Below are 23,959 nucleotides of genomic sequence, written 5' to 3'. Positions count from 1 at the left end.
ATTAGGGTTCAATCATAGTTCAAGGAAGGAGCCTGGAAACGCCTGGCTCTGAAAGGAACTACAACAGTTATTGCAATTATGTTCTTTGATGGGTAAAATTTCACACTTGATAAAAGAATTAGGAGGTTTTGTGCTTCTTCAAGCTAAAGTGATTTAAGCCTACTTTAAAGACCAGTTTAAAGGCCTCTTCTCTAGATGATAACCACATTGTATTTGCCAGCTTTAAGGCATTTTGGAATTATACTCACCAAGCAAGTGTTTTCAGAAATGTCATACCTGCTGCTTTTGAAATGCCACTCTAAGGCCACAGTTAAACAAGTAACTCGCTCAGGAGAAGTGTGAAAGGTGGGCAAGTGAACCATGAAATGAATTCCACCTACAGGGCTGAGACCAGCCCACACTGGAACCTCTGGCAGTGAAATAAACTGGGGTGACACCGAGGAAATAAATCCATCAACACAAAGAAAGCCTACTACATAGAAGATTTTCACTAGACATAAAGGAGACACCTTCTTTCAACATAAAGACTAAAAACTGGAAAAGAGGTAGTGAACCCTCTGCCACTCCAAGTGACCCAGTCCCTTCAACCGCTGGCTGGCGGGGCGCTGGGCTCAAGTTAAGGCAGACCCACTCCGATGGAAAGGGTGCACGGTGGGAAGGGCTGCGACGTCTTCTGTCTCTTCTAAGGTAGATTCTTTCGAACCTTTGAGGTTGTTTTTTTTCCCCCAAGTCCTTTGATTCTTTTCGAACCTTCCGATTCTTTCTATTCTCGGTTCTAAGCGTTAAAGCGCAGCTGGGGAAAGCGGCAACAAAGATGGGAAGGAAGCAGGTGATAGTACTCAGAGGAAAAGGGGTGAGAATGAAGGCATAACCCATAGAGAAGAGAATGAGGGAGTAGAGGAGAAGCGGAGCAAACGCAGTAAAGGAAACGGGGAGGAGGGAGAGAGAGGGACAGGAACCCTGACCGAAGAGGAGAGTGACCAAACTCTACCCAGACAGGAGGAAGGCACGCCCAGAGGGGCATCTGCTGCTTTAAGGACGGCCCCGCCCACGGAGTGACGCGGCGGCAGGCCCGCCCACCATTGGCTGCGGCCGGAGGGCGGGATGGGGTTGCTAGGAGCGGAGGGGATCCGGCGGGCCCCGGCCTCCCGGAGCGCGGAGCCGGGGGAACGGAGCCGGGGTTAGCGGAGCTGCTGGAAGATGGCGAGTGGCTGGGACGCGCGGCCGCCCTGGCGGCCCGGGCGCCTCCCGCTGCTGCTGTGTCTCCTGCTGCTGGTGCAGCTGCTGCGGAGCCCGGCCCGGGCCGCGCACATCAAGAAGGCGGAGGCGACCACGACGACGACGACGAGCGCGGGCGCCGAGGAGGACGAGGGCCAGTTTGACCGCTACTACCACGAAGAGGAGCTGGGCTCGGCGCTGAGGGAGGCGGCGGCCGCTGGGCCCCCGGGCCTGGCCCGCCTCTTCAGCATCGGCAGCTCGGTGGAGGGCCGGCCGCTGTGGGTGCTGCGCCTCACGGCCGGCCTGGGGCCACCGCCTCCTGACGGCGACCTGGGGCCCGACGCGGCGGGGCCGCTCCTGCCTGGCCGGCCGCAGGTGAAGCTGGTGGGCAATATGCACGGGGACGAGACCGTGTCGCGCCAGGTGCTCGTCTACCTGGCCCGCGAGTTGGCGGCCGGCTACCGCCGCGGGGACCCGCGCCTAGTCCGCCTGCTCAACACCACTGATGTGTACGTGCTGCCCAGCCTCAACCCCGACGGCTTTGAGCGCGCCCGCGAGGGTGACTGCGGCCTCGGCGACAGCGGCCCTCCTGGGGCCAGCGGCCGCGACAACAGCCGCGGCCGCGACCTCAACCGCAGCTTCCCCGACCAGTTCAGCACCGGCGAGCCCCCGTCCCTGGACGACGTGCCAGAGGTGCGCGCCCTGATCGAGTGGATCCGCAGGAACAAGTGAGTACCGCCCTCCCTCCACCCACCTCCCCATCCACGCATCCCTCCAGGGCACAGGCTGGGTCCCGCACTCCGTAGGCGCTCTAACTGTGCTCGCAGGCTTAAGGGACTGGGGTAGTGAGGGCGGAGGGCGACACCCCAAAGGGGAACTAGGGCCGAGGCTGCTTAGCCTCTGTCCCCATGATAATTATTGGAGAAGCGGTGCCTGGAGGATGTCATTTATTCAAAGAATGCAGAGAGCCGCCGTTTGGCTGGAGGGGAGACTCCTTTCTGGCTTTCTGGTCCCTGTTCTCACAGGACAGTAGAATAAGCGATGGAAGAGACCTTCAGGATGACCTCGGTCATTTTATAGATAAACTGACAAAATTGCGGTTATGTCATGACTACAGGCACTGTGCTAAACCCCGTGGACTGCATGATCTCAGTTTACATTGGACACAACCTGATGACAGGCAGCATTCTCATCCTTGTTTTGCATGTGGGGGAAATCAAGAGTCAGATTGTAAATAACTTACCCAGTATGAAAATCATTTACATATTACCGAAGTAGCTGGAACTGGACTCAGGCATTTAGTCAGTGTTCTGAGCCCTGGAGGGAGCGTGTAGCCCACAGATGACACCCGTGGGGTCTTTTTCTTGGTTATTTGATAAAAACTGATTCTCTTCCAGTCTTTGCCTCTGACTCAGCTATGGAGCCTATAGATATGGCTGGCCGGAGAACTCCTCCAGATCTGGAACCTTCACCTGGGAGCAGCCTCATTTTAGACTCTGAAGGGTTTCTGATTCCATTTATGCACATCATTAGTGGACCAGAGTCGTATGGCTCATTGTCACACTTATAAGCAACACACACAAACACACCTTAGGTGTTAGTGTCACGTGGGATTTAAAATATTAAAAGAAGCATGAGGACCTCAAGAAATAGGTGTATGACATGAGACCATGCTAAATATAGAGGAGGTGTGTTTATGTACCCAGTTAAGCTTTACAGGAATTGCTCCTACTGGCAAAACATGTGTGGTCTGCTATAATAGGGGTAATCTCTGTGAAAGAGGGAGAACTTGAGTCTTGAGAGATGGGTAGGATTTTCGGCAAAGAGGAGGAGAGGAACAGAGGAAGAGGGAACTTATGGAATCATGTCCGAAGTGACCAGGCACCTCTTCCCTTTCTCAGCTATTGGCCTTGCCAACATATCCTCTTTTTTGTGTCTTTCTAAGGCTTGTAGAGGGCTTCCTTGGTGGCTCAGCAGTAAAAATCTGCCTGCCAATGCAGGAGACATGGGTTCGATCCCTGGGTGGGGACGATCCCCTGGAGAAGGGAATGGCTACCCACTCCAGTATTCCTGCCTAGGAAATCCCATGGACAGAAGGAGCCTGGTGGGCTACAGCCCTTGGGGTCGCAGAAGAGTGAGACACAACTTAGTGACCAAACAACAATGACATAGGCTTGTGGAGCAATTAAGCTTTCTATCCTGATCTGAAGATTTCTGAGTGACAGATAAAATAAAAGCAATAATAAACTCAGGTGTTTTCCTGTAGGACTTAGAATCATCTCTTCTACAAGATTCAGTATGTATGTAGCAGACCTTGAAAAATTCATGGACATTATGACAATTGTAGATTCGTTTTCTCTCCCCACCTTTCACTTTACTCCTTCTGAGAGGAGTAGGCATTAACCCCTGGAAGGCATTAACTTCACATACACTTTCTGGGAAGATTTTTCTTTTAAAGATAATAATGTCAGGCTCTCTGAACAGTTGCATAAGAAGTGTGACTTTAAGCAATGCAAACAGTCTAAAATGCTCCATCATGACCTTTACAAGGATGTAAATTCTGTGAGTAGATATTTCTGTTCAGTATTAGTTCTGCTGTGACCAAAAATAAAAATAAGCTCTGTCTTGGTGCAAGTCACCTTGAGACTATACTGAAAGCTTTGAACTTTAAATTTGGAAGCAAAAATGTGCTCTCTGGACAATTCTTTCATATCACCAGTATTTAATGATTATAAGGTACGGTCCAGGCTGGGTAGTTCAATGATAGGAGCTTGTGAAGATATGAAAAGCTCATCTGTGTCAGTTGGTATTAACACAGAAAGTTGCTCTCTTTTGTGGCTGTGGACTACCCTAGTCATATCCTCCCTCTTTTCAAATGTAACTCTAAATCAGAAGGAAAAGGAGGTGAGTATTTAGGGTAAAAGTATACCCATCCATCCTCAGTCATAAATAACTCAAAATGCATATTATTTAATGATTATTCAGTAACAAGGGATACGTGAATAAAGCAAAAAACAAGTACACACATAATCTGAGATTGATTCCTAAATACAGAGTCAGCTTTATGGAGAGGAAATTCTAAAACCACAGACAGTATAGGGAATGTACCTTTTTCACTGTATTCTGTGAAATAAACTATTTGCATAATTTCTTGATATCCTAGTCACCCAGCTGTATTAGAAATAGATTTTTTTTGTCATTGTTGCTTTGGATATGTAAAATTTTAAAACTCATTTTCTCCTGCTTAGGAAAGTGAAGTTTATTTTCTTTGTTTCACTTTATACTTCACCCATTCAGTGATTTTGTACTGTTGACAGTTGACTCATATGCTTAGGAAAATATATAAGATTTTAACTCCATCATTAAAATATTTTATAGTTTACTTGACCCTCATATTTTTGGCACACTTCTTTACTTAAATATAGCTGCTTAGACTTTAATAGATTGTGCAAAAATGATTTTTTGGGTATGTTTGTAAAACATTGTATTATTGGGGTGAGTACAGTTCCCTGAAATCTTTAGAATTTAGTTTATCAGACATCAAGTTTTCTTAATTTTTTACAATTATTTACAGATTTATCTGGGGACCATAATATAATTAACTTAGAGATGGATTTTTTAATATCTATAGACTTGTTTATATTTTTTATGATATATTTAGCAGCTACTTTAAATCTTTTGCAAGAAATGATATATGATATTGAAGTCAAGTGTGAGAAACACTTAAGAGAATTGATTTGAATGGAAACTAAAATACCCTTCAAATAAAATTGGATTGATATCAAAGTTGGTTTGACAAAGACTAAAAGCAATAATCTTATAGCCACTATAATAGATATCACTTTCTCTTGAAATTGTCCTTACTAGAGCGGCACTGGTACTTTTAAAACTATGTAAGTAGAGTAAGGAAAATTTAATAATTTATCACTGGAGTAGATTGCAAATACTTCATTGTTCTAAAGGTATTCGGTTAGGCTACTTTAATAGTATTTCTGAGAAGTGTTAGAAGAAATGACAAAGTGAGAAACAGCTTTTAGCAGAGAATCTTGGAATTTAAAGTCTTAATTGAAAATATATAGTTAAAATAGCATGCTTCACTTACTTAGAATATTCAGTTATCCACTTTTTCCCCACTAGAATACGAATGCCATGAGGGTATCTTTGTATTGTTTCTTCTCTGTTGTATTCCTTGGTGTCTAGAACATTTGGCTTACAGTTGACACTCAAGAAAATTTGTTGCTGAATGGACTGCCTGAACTGGGCTGGCCTTGTAACTTTCCCCAAGTCATAGCTGGGGGGAAAAGTACTTAAATTATTTAAAGCATAAAAGCCAAAAAGTAAATAGTTAATGCCTTGCTATGGAGCAGGGTTGGGTAAGGTGGAGTTAGAGTGTTAGAATATACACTTAATTTTTGCTTCTGTATCATTCTTTCTGGCATTGGAATTTGGGGATGGATTGACAGTCTTTAAGGCAGTGATTCCCTGAGCAGGATGCAAATATCTCCAAAGAAAGGAACATTTGTTGAGCAGATGCTTGAAAGCAGTCATTGTGCTGGAATATTACCTTATTTAATTACCTTATTTAATTCTCGTAACCACCCTGGGAAGGCGGTAGCATTAATCCCCATTTTACAGGTGAGAGAAAAACTAGGGTTCAATGGATTTAGAGGCAGCAACTTTACCTGATCATGTTAGTAGTGAGAGACCTGTCTGGGAAACCAAATGTTCTTACCCATATTTGCCTGGTTTCAGAGCCTGTGCTATTGCCACGACACCAAATGGTCTTCTCCTCTAGTGTCTGGAATTGTGCTAATTGTAATTATATTAGTTATTACACTCGGCTTTTTTCATAGTCTATTCTGGTATTTATTCACTGTCTTTATCAGCTCATTTCTGTCTTCTGAGGACAGATTCTGTGTTATAAGTAATTTTCATTGTTTGACCTCCTCTGGGAGGTACTAATCATATTTAACTTTTCAAATTAAACATATCATAGACTTAATTTTCTTTCAAGCATACAAAATGTTATAGATCAACCCCCTTTAGAATTTCTGTAGGTCGGTTTCTTTCAGTCACAAAAAGGCAGAAGCAAAAAATCCAATTTCAACTGCAAAAAGTGTTTAATCTCCAGTCATAAAAACACGTTGAGCTGTTACATGAGTGGAAAATGTATAAATAGGGCTGCAGCATGTTTTTGCCTTTAGCTTTTACCATAAAAGGAGTTCTTCAGTATTTCTATATCTATAAATGTGACTGGATTGTAAGTGGGTTCACTTAAAAGTAAAAACATAACAAAAATTAAAATGTTTCTTTTTATAGAAGCAGCCTTATCTTCATGTCAGTTTATTGTTTAATGGCCCAACCAGGAACCTTGGTCCCAGAAGGAGAGCTGCTTTTACAGTGATGCGGTGTCATGTATTGTTTTTCTCTGAAAGCAGCTCACAGGGTCAGGTCTCTTCCCCAACCCCACCACCAATCTTCTCAACTATGGTGTCTCTCTCAAAAATGTGAGTTTAGTGTATTGTGAAACTGGAATGAGACAAAACACATCTTGTTCTAATTTATTTGTCTCCGAATCTCAAAAATTCTCTCTGGACAGTAATATAAAAAGCATGAAACTTATTAGCCCAACTCATGTATTCAACAAATATTTATTTATATAAGCCACACTTTCTATGAGATTGACACATTATGAAGAACAAGAATTAGATTGAACTCTATGAAATTGTCATTTTTGTAGGTTAAAACATGGTTCAATATTGGCAAGTTCATGTTGTTCAACCTAATAGAGGTCCCTGAATAAGACATCTCCAAAACATTAATTTCTACTGTGTTATTAAGCTATTTTTTTCAATGATTGGAAAATTCTTTAAAGTTATTTGAAGTTAAGGAATTGTAAAAATTGCTTGAAATTTGTTGAATGGATAAAGTTTTCTTTCCATTTTCCCTCTATATTGTTTGGTCAAATTATAACTGTTGATAGAATTGTCTTCTAGGTCTCAAGAGGAATATCTAAGTTCATTGATAAAAGGTGTAGAATTTTAAATATATGTTTTCTGTGCCTTTTAAAAAGTGATATGTGATTTTGATTTTCAAAGGTTTGTGCTTTCCGGAAACCTGCATGGTGGCTCGGTGGTAGCAAGCTATCCTTTTGATGACTCTCCAGAACATAAGGCCACTGGAGTCTATAGCAAAACTTCAGATGATGAAGTATTTAGATATCTGGCAAAAGCCTATGCTTCAAACCATCCCATAATGAAAACTGGTGCCCCTCATTGTCCTGGAGATGAAGAAGAAACTTTTAAAGATGGGATCACGAATGGTGCGCACTGGTATGATGTGGAAGGTATGTAAAGCCCTGAATTTGCTATATTTTCCTCCATGTTCATTTAACTTTTCTGAGCATACTCTGGGTGGAAAAAAGCAAATAAACTTCAAGGAATTATGATTTTTTTAAATCTTGAAAATTTCAAACCCACAGTAAAATTGAAACAAAACTCCATGAACACACTTGTATGTTTTGTTTAGTCACTAAGTCATGTCAGACTCTTTGTGACCCCATGGACTGTAGCCCGCTAGACTCCTCTGTCCATGGGATTTCCCAGGCAAGAATACTGGAGTGGGTTACCATTTCCTTCTCCAGGGGCTCTTCCTGGATCAGGGATCGAACCCACATCTCTTACATTGGCAGGAAGATTCTTTACCACTGAGCCACCAGGAAAGCCCGAACACCTGTATATCCTTTAAATTCACCAACAGTTATCTTACCACAAATATTGCTTCTCTCTCCTACACACACACACACTCTCTTTTGTCAGATGATCCAAAAGCAGGTTGCAGATTTCACAACACCTCACCTGTAAATACCTCTCAAGTATGTATTTCCTAAATACAGGGGCATTCTCTTATATAACCCTTGTACCATTACTGTAATTGAGAAATCAGCAGTAACTCAGTGCTGTCATCCCACATGCTATTTGCATGTAACTCAAATTTCCTGTATTAGCCCCCACATACCCCATACAGCTCCTTTTCTTCCTAATCCGATGCAGCCAAGGTTCCAGCATTTTGCATGTGCCTCTTGTGTTTTTTAGTTTCCCCGATCTAAAACAGTCATGTCACCAGTCTCTTTCCTTAATGATGATGAATCTTTTGAAGTGTCCAGGCCAGTTGTCCCACAGAACAGCCCATATTCTAGATTTGTCTATTTCTTCATGATAAAATTATCAGGTCTAAACTTCTAGCAAGACCATTACACTGATCACATGAAGAGGCACATAAAATCAGTCAGCTTGAATTGTTTACCATTTCTCTTAAGTGTTATAAAAACAGCTATTGTTCTTTTTAAACTTTTGGTATCCTTTGAATAACAACTTTTTGTTTTTATGCACAGGCTTAGACAATTTAATTAAGAGTAATCAGAAGGAACAGTCAATCCATGAAAAATGTTATCAGTGTAAAACTTTTTTCTCTTCTTAGAATCTACCCATGGTGAATGCCTTAGGTCAAGGGTCCTTAACCCCCAGAATCTAATGCCTGATGATTTGAAGTGGAGTTGATATAATAATAATAATAGAAATAAAGTGCACAATAAGCATAATGTGCTTGAATCATCCCACAACCATCCCCCCAACCCTCCATGGAAAAATTGTCTTCCACAAGACCGGTACCTGGTGTCAAAAAGGTTGGGGACCACTGCCTTGGATTTTCGCTTACCCTATTATTTTTATTGGCAGTCAGTCACATTATAAAGTATCTTATGACATTTCTCTTAATGTGCCTTCTTTAAAATATTTGAATAACTCTGTGACTTTTTATGTCAAGCCAAGAATACCCAAATTGGGGATTAAGTTTCAGGACTTGATACTTTCTATAGTTTTCTGATTCTCCTATAGTTTCTACCCATGTTTCTTATATATAACTAGCTAGTTGAACTATTTAGAAAGGGGTATGAAATATATAGAAGCCAGACTTTCTGCCTGTAACAATTAGAGGTGGTTTGAAAACCATTAATAAATTTTAAAGATATGGGATATACTTTAATGTTTAATCTCATTTCAGTCTTTAGCAAATATTAGTATATTTATTTTTAAGACTCCGCAGGGCTTGCGGAGTCTTAGGTCTTTGACCGGGGATTGAACCTACACCCTCCACAGTGAAAACTTGGAGTTTTAGCCACTGAACTGCTAGGGGATTCCCTTTAGCAAATATATTTAATAAAACCAGATTTCTTGAACTAGTGGTTTTGTGATGTTGTCAAGTTGCTTCATTATTTGAGATCCTATCTAAAATAATGGACTAAAACTAATTTTTCCTTTTTGGAGAAGGTTGTTAAAGGTTAGAAAATAATTTCTAATTGAGAATTGACTAAGAAAGATAAATACATGTGATACTATTTAAAAAGTAAGTGTGTTTCCTTCACAGTAAGTAAGATTATTTGGTTAAGCCAGGCAACAGGTTTTTCTGAGTCTTCAAGCATCTAAAGGAGCTCAGTTTTGCTGCTGCCATTATTATTTTTTTACATTAATTTATTTGGCTGCACTGAGTCTTAATTGTAGCACATGGGATCTAGTTTCCTGGCCAGGAATGGAACTCCAGCCCCTTGTATTGGCAGCTTGGGGTCTTAGCCACTGGACCACCAGGGAAGTCCCTATTCTTGTTTTTGTGAGCATCTGCTTCTCTCCTGTTTTAGCTGGGTGATCAGACATATTTTATGTTATTTCTACAATAACTAGCTTGTATCTCTTACTGCCTTAGCGATATTCAGCAATTTCAGTAGTTTCTTGAGAGTGTGTGTGTGTGTTTTCACAGCTTTATCAAGGTGTAATGGACATACAATAAACTGGACAAATTTAAAGTGTATAGTTTGGTAAGTTTCAACATATGTGTGTACCCATGAAACATACATATTGTTTCAGTAGTTTCAACAGGGCAAATTCGTTGTTTATCTTATACTGGACTGTAGTGAGTAAGGTGTTGTGAAATCTTGTGACTAGACATATATTCAAACCCAGATGTCCTGGAGTAACTTTACTGACACTTTATGTGATGTATTGAGAAATTCTAACTCAAAGAAGTAGAGACTTTTAGAGCTGAAAATGAATGTATTGATCTAGTCCAATTCTTTTGCTTTACAGGAAATCAAGGCTTTAGTGGTAAAAAAAACTTGTGGGCATCATTTATTTACCGAGCAGATATTTACTGAGCCTTTACCAGATCCTAAATACTGTATTAAGGACATGGTGTGAACAAAACAAACAGTTCCTGCTCCTGGGGGTGAGGAAGTACATTAGTAGTGGGGGTGTGAGGCAATTTGGCCCCCAGAACCTTCACCTTCCTTGCCAGGATTGATTCAGTATATCTAGCTACCTACGTGGGTGGCCTTGCTTCTCTCAACATGTCTCTCAAACCTCAGGCTCCATCCAGGGAATGACTATCCTAATAAGGCCTGTGAATAGTTGTTGTCCTCTGCTAAAGCCTGTTATTGTAACAGCCTAAGCTCAGCCTATTCATGCAGCAGTCCTCTTTCTATTTTTTTTTTTTAAACCACAATGTGCTGATTTGTGTGCCTTTTGTTTAGCATTCTTTATTTTTTCTTTCTTCATGTTTTTGAAGACATTATAAAAAAAAAAATCCTCTGATGGTTTAGTGTGTTTATTCTAAAGGAAACTTAATGAAACTAAATTATAGTTTCAGTGAACTTTAAGAATTGCCCTCTTTCAACTGACAGAAATTTTTAAAAGGGCAAGTAGCCACCTATAAAAAGAAGAGAGGTATGAAATGTGACCAGATAATGTGTCTGTAACTAATTCAGGTTTTGTGTGTGTGTGTGTATGTATATGTGAATTTAAACTCCTTTGATCATGTGGGCAACCATTCTCAGCATAAAATGGAGGTCTGACTGAGCAGCACTAATGTGCTCTAAATATTGAGGTATCTTTGGCTTGAAGTAGATTGCTGACAAAGGAAAGAGCAGGGGGGAAAGAAAATCAAGCTGTTCTGAACAGCATACAAGGTTAGATTTGGTCCAAAAATGGACTGAAAAGCTTTTTCTGTGTCGTTAAACAGGGCATTATGTTATAATTCTTCTGTCACCAGAAAATTGGAATCTATATAAAATAAAAAAGAATCAAATGGACAGTCTAGAAATATAATATCTGATCTTAAGAAATAGATAAATCCATAATTACAGTAGGGGATTTTAAACATCCCTTTCTTAGTAATTTTTAGATGATGAAGACAAAAATATCAGTAAGGACACAGACGATTTAAATAACCAAATAAACCAAATCTGATCTAATGAACATGTACAAAATATTGTCCTCATATCTAATTTTCCTGCAGTCTTTTTATAATCCAAAGTATATACAATAAGGAGCTTATCATTGGTCCCACTTAAGGTAGATGTGTCTAGTTCTATTAGTGGTTTGTGTTACTTTGTTCTAAAGTATATATATCAAAAACAACCATACTAAAACATACTAAACTTAAAGCATTCTTATGTCTTTGCTTCTTGCACATTTTAATAGGATCAAGTCTGAACTTTTCAGTCTGACACTTAGCCTTCTAGCCTTGTACACGTTTCTAGCCTCCTCTCCTACCTCTCACCCACCACTGAACGACTTGTGCTATATTATGCTCAGTCGTGTCTGGCTCTTTGCAGCCCCATGGACTGTAGCCCACCAGGTTCCTCTGTCCATGGATTTTCCCAGGCAAGAATACTGGAGCAGGCTGCCATTTCCTACACCAGGAGAGCTTTCCGACCTAGGGATCGAACCTGCCTCTCTTGCATCTCCTGCATTGATAGGTGGATTCTTTACTACTGAGCCACCTGGGAAGCCCTGAACTATTTGTCCTTCTCCAAAAATGTGAACCTTCAGGTACTGGGCTGCTGTCTGGAATGCATTTCTCCAGTTCAGCTGTAACCTCCTCTGAAAGCTTTGCTACAGTAACTGTCACTCTGTTGCCTTCCTAGAGCTTTTTGTTTAACATCAGTAGAATGTTTATCTGTTTCTGTCCTGAGTTTTTTGTATCTTCTGCTAGAGTATGAGTTCTTCAATAAGGGCTTGTTGTGCTCAGTCATGCAGTCGTGTCGGACTCTTTGCAGCTCCATGGAGGCTCCTCTGTCCATGGGGATTCTCTGGGCAAGAATACTGGAGTGAGTTGCCATGCCCTCCAGGGAATCTTCCCAACCCAGGGGTCGAACCCAGGTCCTCCACACTGCAGGTGGATTCTTTATCGACTGAGCCACCAGGGAAGCCCAGGAATACCGGACTAGGTAGCCTATCCCTTCTCCAGGGGAACTGCCTGACCCAGGAATCAAACGGGTTTCCTGCATTGCAGGAAGATTCTTTACCACCTGAATTACCTGGGAAGCCCTTGATAAGGACAGTGTGTGGTGCTATTCATACAGAATGTATCACCAGGGAAAGAGTCCTACAGGAAGTGAGACTGGGGAGGTTTATACAGTTATTTGGAATAAGATCTTTTTTTTTTTTTTGGAGATAAGCACTTTATCTAGAGGGATACCATGGGAATGAAAAGGGAGTATGAGATATATAAGAAATTGTGTGAGAAGAGTTGCAGAATTAACAGTGAGACAGTAGGACAGTATCTAGGGAGAGAAAGGCATAGCTTTGAGACCTTGAGCCTGGATTAGTAAGAATGATCACGGAAATGGGGGGAAAAAAAAACTACTTGGAAGAAGTGTGTGTCTGTGTGTGTGTTTTCTTTAGATGGGAGAAGAGTGAAATTGGAGGTGGTACTGGGTGTACCAGTTATAAGTACCCAGTGTACAGTTGGAAGATATGCTCTGGGGCTTGGTAAAGAGGTCAAGATGATAAAGACATTTAGGAGTTATGAGACATGTGGAAAGCATATGTCAGTGAACTTGATTTTGAAAATTGAATTGATATTGTTTCCTGGCATCATTTAATTGCTTGGAGCCAGAAACTCAACTAGAAAAAAAAAAATATATATATATACATATATATTTATGAACAGATGGATGCTTTTTCATCTCCAAAGTGAATATACTTCTGGCATTTTGTACTGGGATGTTTTCTTTAAGGAATGCCAATAGTTTAGATATTCTCACCCTGTTCATATGTTAAGAATACTATTGACAATCAAATATGCATTAGTAAAGGACTTATGGTCTTATCTGATTTTGTACATTAAGGAGCTTTTGTACATTGGACCTCTTCCATTTTTCTCTCTCTTTTAACCTGAGTGGCACCTCATTTAAAAGGAAAGCAAAGATGTAAAATGATACTCAAACCGGATATTTGCTTCTGTTTGAGTCACCAGTTTGCTTTAGCAAACTGAAGTATAGCCTCATATGAAAAAAAATCTCATCTTTAGGAATAGTGTGCTTGTATATTTTGTAATGTAGTAATAGACTTTCGTGAAGGTTGAGAACCAAATGCTAAATATCACTTTAGGATTTGGCCCCTAAATCTTCAGATCCAATGTCTAAAAATTAGATGTGTTTTTATTTTTTTTAAACCCAGATGGTAGAAAATAAGGAAGTACTTTAAAAAAAAAACTCTCTTTTTCTCCCCTTTTTGCTCTCCCTTCTTCCTATCCCTCTTGCCTTCTTCACCTTCATTCTTTTTCTTCTCCTTTCCCTCTCCCTATAAAAGCTACCATCTCATCCTGGGCACCCCAGTTGTATTAACTTCAGCTCTGAAGTACTTATCCCTCTGAAGTGGTACCAGAACATGATAAGATCCCCATACCCTCCCTATGGTTACTAATCCATGGGTGGTTGGCTGCACCACCAGATCATTCCTGTGATGTCCCAGCAGACTTCCCACAATCTCACCCTGCAGCCTCATCACCACATCACCATGGTGTCAGCTCAACAGCCCATGGTCCCCCAGCAACCAATGGGGCCAGGCCCTGGCCAACACTCCATGAATCCAACCCAACAGCACCTACCAAAACTTTCCATTGCTCATGCAGCAGCCCTCTGGCCTCAGTCCATCCAGCCACAGGCTTACCAGCCCCCTGCCACCCCACCTACCCCATCCCGCCCTTGCTGCCAGAGCCACCTTGCCTCCAGTGTTCCCCAGGCAGCCTCTGTCCCCCGTGCCTCCTGGCCTTCCCCAGAAGCTTGGCCAGCAACAGACAAGACCAAGCGGGATGAAGTGGATTTGATCGGAAAATGAATTGCTTTCAGAAGGACACAGGAGCACAGCAATTTGTTCTTGCCATCACTTTACTTAGTAAATTCTGTAACTAAAAATAAGTACCATTAGCAAATAAAATGTTTTTAAAATTTAAAAAAATCTTAAAAAAGGAAAATGCAGTTCAAGGAATTATGTGAGATAAAGGGTTGGCCAAGTTAGACAACACTGAACACAGATTCAGGACTCTGTACTTTAAATTTGTAGAATCATATCATTAGCAAATATGTATTCAGTGGGAGTGGTGAAGGAAATAGATTTTCATAAGATAAGTTGTTCAGAATACATAGACGAAGTTCAGGTATGATTTGGTCAAAGCAAACTTGAATTTAAAGATCAGGAATATGGGAAAATTTTTTCAAGAGCAATCTGTTTTTTTCCATTCATTTGACCTAGATCTTCCACTTAAAATTTTGTATGACCATCATGCTCTTTAGCTTTTAAAAATATCTCAAGGAGTGAAAATTATCATTTAATAACTAACTCACTATGTATAAATAAATTGTTCACAAAAGTAAAAATTATGAGAACTGCTCACGATTCTGTGAAGTAGTTTTATTAAATAAAAAACAGTAAGCTCCAAATTTATAGAATAGAAATTGCCTATATTTACACATTCTAAAATACTTTTCCTAATGAAAAAAGAATACATTGCATTTTTTTTCTGTAAAAGATTTATGGGGTTCTTGTATCATACAGATTGATACTTTATAGCTGGCCTAGGAAGGCAAGTTAAAAAAACAACAACAACTTGCTCTGTTTAAGTCTCAACATTGTAGCATTGGTTGTATTTTTTTACATTGACTTTCTGCATGAGGCATTAGAGGGAGTCATTTGAATGAAAGATTGAATTTATTTAAATACCCTCCATCTCCTTAAAGATAGACTTCTCTGGTGAAAACAGTAATAGGGGTTGGTTCCATGATATGATAACGATGAACTGAGCATCTTAAAGCATATGAAGATTAGTGTGAGGCAAATGGATTGAAGGAATTGAATGAATATGAAGAGATCCTTTGATTTAGCCACCCATACAGTTAGTATTAATCACAATTTGTTGTAGTGCTGGACAGACTACTAATGGTTACACTTTTGTTCTTTAATATAGGTAAAAGGAATGAAAACATAGAGTAACAGTACATTGCATTCAATTTTTTCTATGCATAGAAAACTGGGTTGGTAGGTAGGCTTAAAAGCAAAATGTAACCTTTTGTCTTTTCTTTGCCAGTTCCCCTTGGGAGTAGAGGAAATAGTCTAAATCAGTGGTTTTCAAACTGGGTATATGTGGGGAGAAGAAAGAGAACAGTCAGTTTGGATAAATTTAAGGAAATAAATTTCCAGCTCTTCCATACCTATTCTTAATATTGGTCTGCCTGAGAAAGATGCTGGCAGTGGAGATTCAATCCCCATCCTCTTCTCCCACTTGACTGAAGAAAGGCATACTTTTCTGTACATCTGAATCACACTATAGATTGAAGTTTTACAAACTTCCAGTACACCAAAAACAGAAGGGACAATTTGGTGATTAATGGTATCATAAAAGCATCACTCACACATCTCATTAAAAGATATATTTTCAGTAATTATTACTTAGGCTTATTTATCAAAATCTGAAATAAAACTATGCCTTTATTGGTAAATTGTATACCAGTAGTTATTGTGCTAATTCAATCTAGAATTAAAAAATGTAATAGGGCATTAAGGTAGTGGAAATTAATTAATGGAAATTAATAGAAATTTAAACATGCATACATATGTATTATTATAGATTGAAGTATTATAGGGTGATCAATGAAGGTCTTCCAAGCATAAAAGTATATCCCATTTGATGGGACCTAATGAAACTTAAAAGCTTTTGCACTACAAAGGAAACTATAAGTAAGGTGAAAAGACAGCCCTCAGATTGGGAGAAAATAATAGCAAATGAAGCAACAGACAAAGGATTAATCTCAAAAATATACAAGCAACTCTTGAAGCTCAATTCCAGAAAAATAAATGACCCAATCAAAAAATGGGCCAAAGAACTAAACAGACATTTCTCCAAAGAAGACATACAGATGGCTAACAAACACATGAAAAGATGCTCAACATCACTCATTATCAGAGAAATGCAAATCAAAACCACAATGAGGTACCATTACACGCCAGTCAGGATGGCTGCTATCCAAAAGTCTACAAGCAATAAATGCTGGAGAGGGTGTGGAGAAAAGGGAACCCTCTTACACTGTTGGTGGGAATGCAAACTAGTACAGCCGCTATGGAAAACAGTGTGGAGATTTCTTAAAAAACTGGAAATAGAACTGCCATATGACCCAGCAATCCCACTTCTGGGCATACACACTGAGGAAACCAGATCTGAAAGAGACACGTGCACCCCAATGTTCATCGCAGCACTGTTTATAATAGCCAGGACATGGAAGCAACCTAGATGCCCATCAGCAGATGAATGGATAGGAAGCTGTGGTACATATACACCATGGAATATTACTCAGCCGTTAAAAAGAATTCATTTGAGTCAGTTCTAATGAGATGGATGAAACTGGAGCCCATTATACAGAGTGAAGTAAGCCAGAAGGATAAAGAACATTACAGCATACTAACACATATATATGCAATTTAGAAAGATGGTAACGACAACCCTATATGCAAAACAGAAAAAGAGACACAGAAGTACAGAACAGACTTTTGAACTCTGTGGGAGAAGGTGAGGGTGGGATGTTTGAAAGAACAGCATGTATATTGTCTATGGTGAAACAGATCACCAGCCCAGGTGGGATGCATGAGATAAGTGCTCGGGCCTGGTGCACTGGGAAGACCCAGAGGAATCGGGTGGAGAGGGAGGTGGGAGGGGGGATCGGGATGGGGAATACGTGTAAATCCATGGCTGATTCATATCAATGTATGACAAAACCCACTGGAAAAATTAAAAAAAAAAAAAAAAAAAAAGTATATCCCATTTGAGTCGCAATCTGTAGAGCGAATGGAATGGAATAGAAGTTCAAGAAGAGAAAGGGAAGCTATAAAATTCCTCCTGTTGAAGAAGAGTGTTCATACACGTTTTAAAAGTTGATTCTGGGAATCAAATCTCTATAGTATTCTATTTGATTCCACCTAAAATAATAGTGTAAAATTTTTATTAAAAAAATAAAAATTGGGACTTCCCTGGTGATCTAATGGTTAAAACACTGAACTGCCAATTCAGGGGGCACAGGTTCCATCCCTGGTCAAGGAACTAAGATCTCACATGCTATGCAGCACAGCCAAAAGATAAAAAAATAAAAAATAAATAAAAATTGATATTATGTAAGAAATCACATTGTTAGCAACTATTTAAATTTAAAATCAAATCTTTTAGATACCAACTTTAAAATATGTGGTATTGAATGATTTCTCAGTTATTTTCCTATAAATAAAAAGTTTGAAGGCCATTAGTGTAGCTTAGCTTAAAAGACTTTTAAGCGTAGCTTAAAAGACTAGTGGATGTTAGAGACTTGCTTATTTATGATTGTTAATAAGTAGGATAAATAACAGATCCTTTTTACTATTAGTAAAGTGCTTTATTGCTTTGAAGTATGCCTGTGGTGTATGTTTCATTCCCAAAATAACATTTTTCTTTAACTGGATAAAGATAATGTTCTGATATCAGACATTTTGTCCTTTAGTCTATGTTGAGCCGTACAACATATCAGCTTAAAAAATAAACAAATGTATTAACTGAATCTGACAGTAGCTGCAGCAGTCAGTAATGTCAGGCGTATCTGCAGATCAGTGTTCTCTGTGACAGTGAACTTTGTATACGTAGGTTTTCTGTTAAGGAAAAAAAAAGACAATGAATCTGAAATAGCTACTTAGCTAAGATTACTTACTATGCAGTTTTTGATATTTAGTATTGGAAAAATTATGTGAAGTTTAACACAGATGGCAAATAATGCCTATTTGTGGCATCTTGCAAAAATTCTTATTCATTACTCAGTTAATATCTCCACTTGTTTCCAGCTTTTTAGATGAGTTTTTTTTTTTAAGTAGTTTTTAAACTAAAGCTTGAAGTTGGTGAATAAAGACTTTTTGATGTTCTAAAGGTAGGAGAACTTTGTCACTTTTGTTTTGCAAACTAAAAGTTTGCTTCTTTTCTGACATTGACTTCTATGGGGTTCTAAAGAGATAGATTAAGGTATATATCACGGCTCACAAATTGCCTCCTGGGGATGGCTCATTATTATAGACTCAGAGGAAATGTGCTTAATTTTTATGAGGTTTCATTGAGAGAAGGGTATTTTGTAGATAGCTTTCTGTTATTGATTTCTATGGAATTCCATCATGTCAAAGAACATATTTTGTATAATTTCAGTTCTTTTAAATTTATTGAGTTTGTTTTATGACTCAGGATATGGTCTGTTTAAATGTTCCACATGTACTTGAATGTTTTCTGTTGTGGTTGGGTAGGATCTACTATAAATGTCATTTAGATCTGGTTAAGTGACACTTTTTCAGTTCTTGTGTATCCTTTGCTGATTTTCTGTCTACTTGTTCTGTTGACTACTGATAGAGGAATATTGACGTCTGCAACTATAACTGTAGATTGGCTCATCTCTTCTTTTAGTACTATCAGTTTTTGTTTTATGTGTTTTGAAGCTCTGTTGTTAGATGTCACATTTAGGATTGTTATATTGTCTTGGTGAATTGACTCTTTTAACATTATGTACTATCCCTCCTTGGGTTTCTCTGGTGGCTCAATGGTAAGGAATCCTCCTGCATATACAGGAGATATGGGTTCAATCCCTGATTTGGGAAGGCCCCTTGGAGAAGGAAATGGCAACCCATTCCAGTCTTTTTGCTTAGAAATCCCTATGTATAGAGGAGCCTGGCGTGCTATAGTCCGTGGGGTCACAAAGAGTCAGACACGACTTAGTGACTGAACAATAACTATCTCTCCTTCTATCTGGTACTTTTCCTTGCTCAGAAGTCTACTTTAATCTAAATATAGCCATTCCATCTTTCTTTTGATTTATGTTTGCATTGTATATTTTTTCCATTGTTTTAACTTACCCATCCCATTCTATTTAAAGTGAGCATATAGTTGGGACTTGTTTTTTGATTCAGTTTGACAGGTTTTTCTAGTTGGTGTATTTGCATCATTTACATTGAATGTAATTGTTGATATGTTTGGATTAAGCTCTACCTTGTAATTATTTTTCTTTTTGTCCCTCTGTTTCTTATTCCCTTGTTTCCTCTTTCCTGCCTTCCATTGTATTGTATGGATGTTTATTATATAAATTTTAACTATAGTATTTTTTACTATATTTCTTTGTAAAGTTTGTTTTGGTGGTTGCTCTGGGAATTACAGTTTGCATAATTTTTTACAGTTCTACCTAGAAGTAATATTTTACCACCTTGAGAAGAACATACAAATCTTACCACCATACCCTTTATCTTCCCCCACTTTATGGTGCAGTTGTGGTTTATGTATTATATCTATAAACTCCCACCAGGCAGTGTTATATGTTTTGCTTTCAACTGATATACATAGTTTTGAAAACTTAAGAGGGAAAAATAGTTTTTCATATTTATTCAAATATTTGCCATTTCTGTTCTTTCATTCCTGAAGCTCCAAGGTTTGCTCTGCTATCATTTCTCTTCTACCCAGAAAACCTTCTTTAGCATTTCTTTTAAAGCAGACCTGCCTGTGGGGGATTCTTCTAGCTTTCCATCACAGACAATATCTATTTCTGCCTTTGTTCCTAAAGGATATTTTCCTTGGATATAAAATTCTGGGCTCTGGATTGACTATTCTTTAAAAAAAATTTGTGTGTGTGTATGTCATTGCCTTCTGGCCCTCATGGCTTCTGATGAGAAATTCACAGTCATTTAAATTGTCTTCCTATAATGTATCATTTTTCACTGACGACTTTCAAGATTGTTCCCATTGTCTTTAGATTTCAGTAGTTTGACTGTGACGTATCTAGACATGAATTTCTCCTGTTTGAGGTTTGCTAAGCTTCTTGAAATATAAGTTTATGTCTTTTGCCAGATTTGGGAAGTTTTCAGCCATTGTTTCTTCAACTTTTTTTTTTTTTCCCAGCATGGCACACTTTTTTCCTCCCGTTTTGAGACTCTAGTAGCAAGAATATTAGACCTTTTGATACTGTCCCTAAAACTGTGTTCTTTTACTTTATTTTTTTTTCTGTTGTTCAGATTAGATAATTTCTATTTATTTGTCTTCAAATTGACTTCCCTTTGTCATTTCTATTCTTCTGTTGAACTCATCCAGTAAATTTTAAAATCTGGTTATATTTTTTACTTCTGAAATCTATTTTTTTAACCTCTTCTGTTTGTTTCTTTTATTTCATTTCAAGACTGTTTAATCTTACCTCTTTAATATTTACCTGGCTATAATAATTACTTTAAGGTTAGTCTGATAATTCCCATACCTGGGTCATCTTGGAGTTGGTGTGCATTATTTTTTCCTTGCAAGCTATTGATATTTGACTAGTTCTTTAAATGTCAAATAATTTGGATTATATTCTGGGCATTTTGGATCATATATTATAAGATTGGAGCCTTGTTTTAAACCCTATAAAAATGGTAACTTTTTGTTTATTCGTTCCGGTAGTGAATGACCCACTTAGGTTCAGTTGCAAGTTTTTACTTGCCTTCGGTGGGCTGTGATTCCAATGTCAATTCAGTTTTCAACACCTTTGTTCTGCCTGTTCGGACCTGTCCTGTGCAAGTACCACCCAGGGAGCAGTGGTCTGCTGTGTAGATCAGTTCTTGGTGACTTTGGTATGCCGTTCAGGGTCAGACCCTCACATGTGCAATTCAGAGTTGAGTCAGGAGTTCATAGAAAACTTTATAGGATCCCTTTTTTGATCTCTGTCCTGTCTACAATCACTTCCAAGGTCTTCCAAAATAGATCACGAATAAAGATACCTTAGGGTGTTAACTGTCATTAGTTGTCAGGGAAATACAGGTTGGAACCACCATGAGATAGCACTATCCACCTGCCAGGATGCTTAAACTTACAAAAGGCTGACCAGTTGCTTGAGCAACTTGTTAGCTAAGGGTGTAGAGCAACTGGAACATTCATATCTTGATGTGGGAATGTGAAACAGTACAGCCACTTTGGAAAACAGTTTAACATTTTCTTATGAAGTTACCACTTACCACATGATCCAGCCACACCTCTCCTAGGTATTTACCCAAAAGACATGAAATAATTTGTCCATGTTAAGACTCAGGCACAGTTTTATTCATAATCACCTGAAGTTGAAACCAAGTCAAATACCCACCACATAGTGATTGAATAAACAAATAGAGGGCTTGCCCGGTTGCTCAGCCATAAATAATCTACCTGCAATGCAGGAGATTCAGGTTTGGTCCCTGGGTCCAGGAGATCCCCTGGAGAAGGAAATGGGAGCCCACTCCAGTACTCTTGCCTTAGAAAGTCTATGAACAGAGGAACCTGGTGGGGCTACAATCCATGGGGTCACAAAAAAGAGGACACAGCTTAGCCACTAAATGATAACTACATCCATACAATGGTGTCTATAGTAATGAAAAGGAGAATTTCTATGATAATGATAATAGAGACTTTAATTGCCAGATATTACAATGTACTATTTTGGAACTCTGCATTCAAATGGGTATTTCTTTGCTTTTCTCCTTTGCCTTTCACTTCTCTTCTTTTCATAGCTATTTGTAAGGCCTCCTCAGACAACCATTTTACCTTTTTGCATTTCTGGGGATGGTCTTGATCACTGCCTCCTATACACAGTGTCACGAACCTCTGCCCATAGTTCTTCAGGCACTCTGTCTATCAGATCTAAGCCCTTGAATCTATTTGTCACTTCCACTTTATAGTCTGGAGAAAAGGAGAAAAGGAAAGATATACCCATTTGAACGCAGAGTTCCAAAGAATAGCAAGGAGAGATAAGAAAGCTTTCCTCGGTGATCAATGCAAAGAAATAGAGGAAAACAATAGAATGGGAAAGACTAGAGATCTCTTCAAGAAAATTAGAGATACCAAGGGAACATTTCAGGGAAAGATGGGCACAATAAAAGACAGAAATGGTATGAACCTAACAGAAGCCGAAGATATTAAGAAAAGGTGGCAAGAATACACAGAACTATACAAAAAAGATCTTCACGACCCAGATAATCACAATGGTGTGATCACTCACCTAGAGCCAGACATCCTGGAATGCAAAGTCAAGTGGGCCTTAGGAAACATCACTACAAAAAAAGCTAGTGGAGGTGATGGAATTTCAGTTCAGTTGAGCTATTTCAAATCCTAAAAGATGATACTGTGAAAGTGCTGTACTCAATATGTCAGCAAATTTGGAAAACTCAGCAGTGGCCACAGGAGTGGAAAAGGTCAGTTTTCATTCCAGTCCCAAAGAAAGGCAATGCCAAAGAAAGCTCAAACCTCTGCACAATTGCACTCATCTCATATGCTAGCAAAGTAATACTCAAAATTCTCCAAGCTAGTTTCAACAGTACGTGAACCGTGAACTTCCAGATGTTCAAGCTGGTTTTAGAAAAGGCAGAGGAACCAGAGATCAAATTGCCAACACCCACTGGATCATTGAAAAAGCAAGAGAGTTCCAGAAAAACATCTACTTCTGCTTTACTGACTATGCCAAAGCCTTTGTGTGGATCGCAACAAACTGGAAACTTCTTCAAGAGATGGGAATAACAGACTACGTGACCTGCCTCCTGAGAAATCTCTATGCAGGTCAAGAAGCAAGAGTTAGAACTGGACATGGAACAACAGACTAGTTCCAAATTGGGAGGGGAGTACATCAAGACTGTATATTGTCACCCTGCTTATTTAACTTATATGCAGAGTACAGCATGAGACATGCTGGACTGGATGAAGCACAAGCTGGAATCAAGATTGCCGGGAGAAATATCAATAACCTCAGATATGTAGATGATACCACCCTTATGGCAGAAAGTGAAGAAGAACTAAAGAGCCTCTTGATGAAAGTTAAAGAGGAGAGTGAAAAAGTTGGCTTAAAGCCCAATATTCAGAAAACTAAGATCATGGCATCTGGTCCCATCACTTCATGGCAAATAGATGGGGAAACAGTGGAAACAGTGACAAACTTTATTTTTTTGGGCTCCAAAATCACTGCAGATGATGCTTGCAGCCATGAACTTAAAAGATGCTTGCTCCTTGGAAGAAAAGTTATGACCAACCTAGACAGCTTATTAAAAAGCAGAGACATTACTTTGCCAACAAAGGTCCATCTAGTCAGAGCTATGGTTTTTCCAGTGGTCATGTATGGATGTGAGAGTTGGACTATAAAGAAAGCCGCGTGCTGAAGAATTGATGCTTTTGAACTGTGGTGTTGGAGAAGACTCTCCAGAGTCCCTTGGACAGCAAGGAAAGCCAACCAGTCCATCCTAAAGGAAATCAGTCCTGGGTATTCATTGGAAGGACTGATGCTGAAGCTGAAACTCCAATACTTTGGCTGCCTGATGTGAAGAACTGACTCATTGGAAAAGACCCTGATGCTGGGAAAGATTGAAGGCGGGAGGAGAAAGGGATG

At 39.3% G+C, this 23,959-nt stretch overlaps 1 protein-coding gene and 1 pseudogene across 1 annotated transcript in view; both read left to right on the top strand.

Annotated features, from left to right (window-relative positions):
* The first annotated feature begins 1,102 nt into the window (after nt 1–1,102).
* CPD (carboxypeptidase D) overlaps nt 1,103–23,959 on the top strand; it is a 68,281-nt gene continuing 45,424 nt past the window's right edge. The window contains exons 1-2 of the mRNA XM_043478849.1: nt 1,103–1,946; nt 7,317–7,564. Coding sequence (XP_043334784.1) covers nt 1,201–1,946; nt 7,317–7,564 — 994 coding nt within the window. The 5' untranslated portion in view covers nt 1,103–1,200. The remainder of the gene's footprint in view (nt 1,947–7,316; nt 7,565–23,959) is intronic.
* Nucleotides 12,749–14,479, top strand: LOC122422892 (annotated as a pseudogene).

This window comes from Cervus canadensis, chromosome 1 (genome assembly GCF_019320065.1).
Source record: "Cervus canadensis isolate Bull #8, Minnesota chromosome 1, ASM1932006v1, whole genome shotgun sequence".
NCBI classification, from domain to species: domain Eukaryota; kingdom Metazoa; phylum Chordata; class Mammalia; order Artiodactyla; family Cervidae; genus Cervus; species Cervus canadensis.
The sequence above is the reverse complement of the archived record's forward strand: the minus strand, read 5'-3'. Positions and strand labels throughout refer to the sequence as shown.